Here is a 7,095-nt window from a genome sequence, read left to right on the forward strand (position 1 = left end):
AATTTAAATAGACAATGTTTCCAAAATTGTCTAACTGTTGATTGGAATCTATAAAGTTTCTATTCGTAATGTTTCCACCCATAAATCCGTGATACAAAAATCCATAAAGTTTCTTGCATTGAAATGGCATGACTGAGCAGCGTCGACGATATTGACATGGTTACATTAGGAAACATGGGATTTCGCGCTGTGTTCGAAGCGAAGTGTGGGTGGTAGGCGGCGTGATGAAATTGATATCGTTTTTAATACATTCGCTGTCGGTTGCAGGCTATTGTGTTACGGCTGAATAACGGCATTATAGATTTGCGGTGCGCCTCTTTCCCACGACTGTCTCACCGCTTCCGGCATGCCGTCTACGTACCGGTGATAGTACTCTATCAGAATTCATAGCTATAAATATCGTTCGCCCATGACGCTTCAGCGGGACATTTTTTCAACGAGATAACAGTACCAACTGCATTCCTCTTATTCAGCTTCGTTAATTGATACGAGCGAAGTGATAACGTTTGCAATAATTAAGAAACAATTATCATTCCTTGCAACAAGTTCTCACGTGATGCACGTAAAATGCTCCGCATACCTTGATGCCTGACTTATTCTTAGAAATAATCACAGATATCAGGAAACGGAATACCAGGATTAAACTACTGCAGCATTATAGATTATCTGTGACGTTCATTAATGACGTTAAGCGAGACATTAGTTTTATGCTACGATCTTTTAAGCTGAGATTTATATTGACTTTGGATCAAGCGTTGTCGTTGCATAATGCTACTAAGGTATTCGAGAAAATCCATCGACTTCCAAGAATAGGTATTACTAGATACTTCTAAACTTGTTTACTCAGTCCTATACAAACAGAATAATTATAGCTTATTATATCCAATTTTTTTATATCTCACGTTTTATTATAAACCGACCTAAATGTCGAAGTCTAGTATATATTTAAATTCAAATTTGTACCCATTCTGTTGCTATAAATGCTCCATTCACAACGTGTCAGTGTGTTCCTACTTATTTACAAGTCGCACGTCACTATAACTCATTCATTATTCACATGTTCATTTTTTGTTACAACGGCGATCACAAGTAGTCAAAGAATCGTTCTCAATTCGTAATTAGAATAAAGTGATCTATTCAGCTTGCCTTTGAAGATGTTACAGTATATTATTTATCGTATTGTTTCTATACTAAACGTCTGCTACACTAGAATGTACTTTCTATCTGGAAATTTGCCAGCAACTTGTAACTGGGCCGTACAAATCGTTATGAAGATTGTCGTGAAATTTGTTGTCACGTTTTCTTTCGTTTCGCCGGTCATAAATCAGCAATTGTTTAACGAAAGCATGAGAAAAATCTTAGATTGTTTATCGAGGGGAACGTGACTTCGATTATTTCATGAAACTACGACTGTGCCAATAAGTGGTCGTACGTGCTATAAAACATTTTACGTTGTTTATGGTTTGGATTTGCACACAATAGTTGGTATATTTCCTCATTTACTACTATTCCTTTTTATTCGTACTTTCCTCATTCGATATGCGATCTCGAACATTATTTTTAAACATCGCTCGTTGTGTCACGCTTACGTTATAGTAATATGTTACGTAATAGATACAGGAAATATTACGGGCATTCCAAATTTAAGTGCCCCTTCAATTAACCCACATTTTATAAGAGCGGCTGTCGGGTACGCTACGAAATACAAACTAGAAGATATTCTTTAAGAACTTCTACCAGTACTGAACTTAATAAGTTACGCCACATAATCATGCATAATTAAGATACAAGGAGCGCAATTTGAATGTACAGCGATGATAATGAAGCGGGGAAATTTTCATAAAATTATATATACAGAGCGAGTCAACAAAAAATATCATACAGTGACCTATTTAATGATTTTATTAAAGCAGACTGTGTATGAATCCATTATATGAAATCATTAAATCAATCATGTTATGAAATGTATTCCCGTCATGCCTTATAATGAAATCAATGAGCAATGGATTATTTTAGATATTTCTTACTCATCCTATATGCCAGTGGTTCTGCAAAAATGGTCATTTGCTAAACTGCTATGTCAGCGCAGAACTGTAGCCACCGTGCGATAAAAAATCGTGTTTCAGTTGTACGATATTCGGGTGCTGACGTCAGTCATAATTTACCTCCGAATCTGAACCGCGCGTTGTGTGACCCACCTTCCTGTAACCTTAATTACCTTTGATCGGCGGCGATTCGCGATTCTCACGTAATTTAATACCGCGAATAAAAGTATGCCAGTTAGCCACTTTCCTCGATAGTCAGGTACCAATCAACAACAGTGAATCGCTACTTTTCACTCGAGTGATTTGATTTGCCAATGGTTCTGTCTTTTAAGAATATATCATCGATGTATATAATAACATGAACGAACAATATCTTCATTCTTTTGCAATACGGATAGGTTTTACGTAACTGTGAATAACGTAATGAGGATTGAAATTTCCATGGAATTATGATTGCCGTTTGTCTCTGTTTCAGGTCACATATTCTGCGGATCTCGCTATTGAGATACCAGGCAACTTGAGCCAAGGTGGCTCCTGGTACCGTTTAGATTACAGCCCTGCTGTTGGTTATCCACCACCTAATACGACTATAGCCGCTACCGACATCGGTGACGTTATCAAGTTCAGGGACGGGCTTCCTGGCACTAGATACGAATTTTGGTTGTACTATAGCAATAGTACGCTTCACGACTGGCTGACATGGACCGCGTCTATAACTACAGGTACGTTTATTACTTTACCTACGGGAGTCACATTAATGTCTGCAGTATAATTTTTTGATATCTTAATCATAAATTCAATGATTTATATTTTTCATCTATTTTTACTCCAACAAGAAAGTTTATGTTTACACTTTCAAATCTGTATCTGTGATACCTCTAATTAAATACACTGCAAGACAATAAAAATGCAATGAATCGCATTGTCAACCACGTTCTTGGCTCACCGATGCACCGCATAGAAAATTACTTCGAATAAGCCGCGGGGACAGCAGGCATTCAACGGAACTGAATGCCCTCGTTCGTTTTACAGCCCCAGATCCGCCCTCGAACCTAACTGTCTCCGTGCGAAATGGAAAGACCGCGGTAGTTTATTGGGCGCCGCCAGCCCAGGGCAATTACTCTGCGTTCCGGTTGAGGGTGCAAAGTTTCAGCGATACCGGAAACCCGAAGACAAGCATCATCCCCGTGGACGCGGTACCCTACGTGCTACGCGATCTCATCCCCGGGGCGACTTATTCCCTTCAACTTTTCACCGTGTTGGACGCCAAAGAAAGCGTCGCCTACACCAGCAGGAATTTCACCACCAGTAAGTGAATCGAACAATAATTCGTTACTCTCTGATTACATGAAATTGCAAATTCATTTATATAATTAAAAAATTACAAATATCACTCGTATAATAATGATCAAATTTTACTACAGAGTTCTGGATACCATATATCGTATTTATTAAATTGTTAGCAAATGTCGATTAATGAGAAACAATGTCAACTGGATAAGAGATAGTCTTAGTCTGGATATTATCTTAGTGTGGATCTAGCGAATCGTTTTTATTTTTTCAGAACCGAACACCCCAGGGAAGTTCATTGTATGGTTTAGGAACGAAACTACCTTATTGGTTCTCTGGCAGCCGCCCTACCCTGCCGGGATTTACACCCATTACAAAGTTAGTATAGATCCCCCTGATGCCATAGAATCTGTTCTTTACGTGGAAAAGGAAGGGGAGCCTCCTGGCCCGGCACAGGCTGCTTTCAAAGGACTCGTACCTGGTAAGCAACACGCTTTCGAAAAATAGATCAATAGTAACCAACGCTGAGTATAACATTCTGCAAAAATATTTATGCATTAATTTTCACTATTTGTTGCTATCAATAAATCACAGGTTCCTTTAATTAAAATCTATGAACACGTCCGTCCGTTCTACTAGTTAATTCCGTCAGTGTTATCAAAGTTGCCACCTGAATCTTTCTGATCACCGCAGGGAGAGCGTACAATATTTCCGTGCAAACGGTGTCCGAGGACGAGACTTCAACCCCGACGACGGCCCAGTATCGAACGGTACCGTTGCGTCCCTTGAACGTCACGTTCGACAAGTCCTCGATAACATCCACTTCGTTCCGTGTCTACTGGAATCCTCCCGAAGCAATGTCCGAGTTCGATAAGTATCAAATATCCTTGGGTGGTAACAGGAGATTGGCGCCGGTCACCAGGAACAGGGACGACGACAGTAAATGGGAGTTCAAAGATTTAGAACCGGGAAAGACTTACCAAGTGGTCGTGAAAACGGTCTCGGGCAAAGTCACCAGTTGGCCGGCTAACGGAGACGTTACTTTAAGTGAGTTCTATATTACGTTGCCGATTTTTATTTCTATTTGCGTCGCTTATGTGAGAACCGTTCGACGAATTTATTTTATATTTGCACTTAGAACCGTTACCTGTGCGCGATCTTCGCGCTGTCATCGACGAGAAAACCGGGATGGTCGAAGTTTCTTGGCGCCCTGAGAATTCGAGTACTCAGAATTCTTACAAGCTTCAGTATCATGAGGTGGAAACTACAATTGGCGGTGACAGCAACACTTTAACAACCGAAAATACTAAGGTATGTATTCAGATTTATTAATTAAATATATGTATAGCTTTTACGTAATTTCATCATTTCAATTTAGTGTCAACTATATATATTTTTAAATTACTATGTTCTGTTTCCAGGTGACGTTGGAAGCTTTGTTACCAGGCAGGAATTATTCTATAATCGTCCAGGCGATCAGTAACAAGGTCGAATCGAACGAGACCATTTTATATCAAGTCACGCGACCCTCCAGCCCGATAATCGAGGATCTGAAGCCGACTGAAATGGGTTTGAACATCTCTTGGAAGAGCGATGTCAACTCGAGACAGGAGAAGTTTGAAGTAACGCACAATAGGAATGATACTGGGGAGAGTGCAACCACGTTAACCACGGAATCCCACATCGTTCTGGAGGACCTTTATCCTGGTGCAGCGTACGAAGTTAAAGTTTTTGCAATTAGCCACGGCCTGAGGAGCGAACCTCATGACTACCTTCAAGCCGTTTGTAAGTACAGAAACATGTCATTGTTCGATCGAATTGTAAAAAATAAAAATCGACCATTTGAGACAATCAATAATTTATTGATAAATATTGATCACTTTATTAAAAAATGCCTCTTATCAATTTTTTATTTCAATCATATCAATGAAAGCTAACGAAAGTTCTGGATTTATTATTGTTCAATTGCAGTACCGCACCCACCAAAGAATTTGAGTATTGAGAAGGTGACAAGCAACACAGTCGTTGTTCATTGGGAGGCGCCGATAGACTCTCTGTACTCCGAATTTTCGATACGCTACCGAACAGAAGACGACCCTAGATGGGTGAAATTGCCGAGTGTTCGTGAAACAGAAGCTGAAGTAGCGGACATGACGCCAGGAGAAAAGTACACGATTCAGGTGAACACTGTAAGTTACGGAGTCGAGAGTCTGCACCCACTGCAAGTGAATCATACAGTTAGTAAGTAAACGAAGAAAATGTATCATAGATCCGATTTCCAATTTTTAATTCTATATGAAACCATATTTGTATGAAATTATTCAGGGCCAAATCCAGTATTGAACGTCTCTCCCATCATCGATTCGACGAACGTGACGCTGGAATGGCCGAGGCCAGAGGGCAGAATCGAGACGTACGTGATAAGGTGGTGGCCAGTTGACAATCCTGAGGATATTCGCACGAAGAACGTGACGGAGAGCAACGACGTGACCAGCGTTCTTTTCGAAGAGAACGCGGTGCAAAGGGTATTCGTTAGCGATCTGATGCCTGGGGTACAATACTTTTTCTTGATCTACACGGTCTCCTATAATTTAGTCAGCGACGTCTCGAATCTGACGACAAGAACGAGTGAGTACTTGTACATTATGTTTCGACTAATGGCTACGTTTCTCTTTTTGGATTTTCATTCATTGCGAATACTAACAATAAGTACGAAACATTTAAATAGCATCATCTACGATTATCTAATTTACTAATTGTGTGTTGCGTAGTACGACTAAATTTTATGCATTTATAGCACATATTATGCATACATTTTACAATTAATTTAATATGGACTAGACCAGACTACGTTTAAATCAAAGAATCAGTCATTTATTATATAGTAATCATAAGTAAATCGTTTGGAGAAAGAGAAACGTGATTAAAATTATGAGAGAGAAGAGAGGAGATGGGGTCCGAAAAAGAAACGAGTTTTTCGCTCGGATTTAGTGCCGCTGATCCAATCGGAAGTGGTCGTGGTGGTCGATCAGCACCAGCCAGACTCGTTGACGTTAAGGTACACCCGGACGCCGATACAGTCGTCGAAGTTCGACCTGTATCGATTCCGGATCAGCGACAAGATGAACACGACGAAAGAGAAGATGGTCGACGACGTCGATACTAAGGTGACGTTTACCGGTTTGACGCCTGGTAAATTATACAACGTGACCGTGTGGACTGTCAGCGATAGCGTCGAGAGCAGACCCCTGCTCAGGCAAGACCGTCTCTGTAAGTATCTTGCATCAGGATGCTATTCACAGTCATTTACAAACGATTTGAACAGAAATACAAACTCGAATTTTTAGTTAATGAGTAATTCTGATTTAATGCTAAATAAATAAAAAATAAATTCAATAAAAATTGATTTAGAAATTTAAATATGAAACTCGATTCAAGAAAATGGTTAATATATTTCGATTAGTGGATCGATGTTATTTTTAATTCCACTTTGCATTATAGGAGGAAGAGATTTGATATTAATTTCGTGTATTAGGTACGTTTTTCCATTAAACACAAATGAGTGACTTTACGCGATTAACAATATGTGAGAGTTTTAATTATCATGACGGAAAGTACAGTGTCCGTGCTTCAATCCTCGTGTGCTACGTGTTAATGCTTGCTAAAGTACACCGAGACAGTACGAATTCATTGAAATCCCACTAAAAACGTGGTTTATTATCTTTAAAGTCCCATTTAATGACAGTGTTCAAGATCTTTT

General features: G+C 39.5%; 1 protein-coding gene across 5 annotated transcripts in view; it reads left to right on the forward strand.

Annotated features, from left to right (window-relative positions):
* Window positions 1-7,095, forward strand: part of Ptp10D (Protein tyrosine phosphatase 10D) — a 39,904-nt gene that overhangs the window by 19,401 nt on the left and 13,408 nt on the right. For 4 of the 5 annotated variants that reach the window (XR_003389796.1, XM_018032963.2, XM_026817723.1 and 1 more), the window contains exons 2-10: window positions 2,521-2,767; window positions 3,078-3,353; window positions 3,610-3,816; window positions 4,029-4,382; window positions 4,474-4,646; window positions 4,757-5,120; window positions 5,307-5,576; window positions 5,661-5,963; window positions 6,327-6,605. Coding sequence is in view for 4 of the 5 variants with exons in the window: in XM_018032963.2 (XP_017888452.1) it covers window positions 2,521-2,767; window positions 3,078-3,353; window positions 3,610-3,816; window positions 4,029-4,382; window positions 4,474-4,646; window positions 4,757-5,120; window positions 5,307-5,576; window positions 5,661-5,963; window positions 6,327-6,605 (2,473 nt within the window). In the remaining variant the exon portion in view is untranslated. The remainder of the gene's footprint in view (window positions 1-2,520; window positions 2,768-3,077; window positions 3,354-3,609; window positions 3,817-4,028; window positions 4,383-4,473; window positions 4,647-4,756; window positions 5,121-5,306; window positions 5,577-5,660; window positions 5,964-6,326; window positions 6,606-7,095) is intronic. The other variant, XM_026817724.1, reaches the window with a different exon arrangement.

Source organism: Ceratina calcarata, unplaced genomic scaffold, assembly GCF_001652005.2.
Source record: "Ceratina calcarata isolate Rehan_Ccalc_2016 unplaced genomic scaffold, ASM165200v1 scaffold60, whole genome shotgun sequence".
NCBI lineage: Eukaryota > Metazoa > Arthropoda > Insecta > Hymenoptera > Apidae > Ceratina > Ceratina calcarata.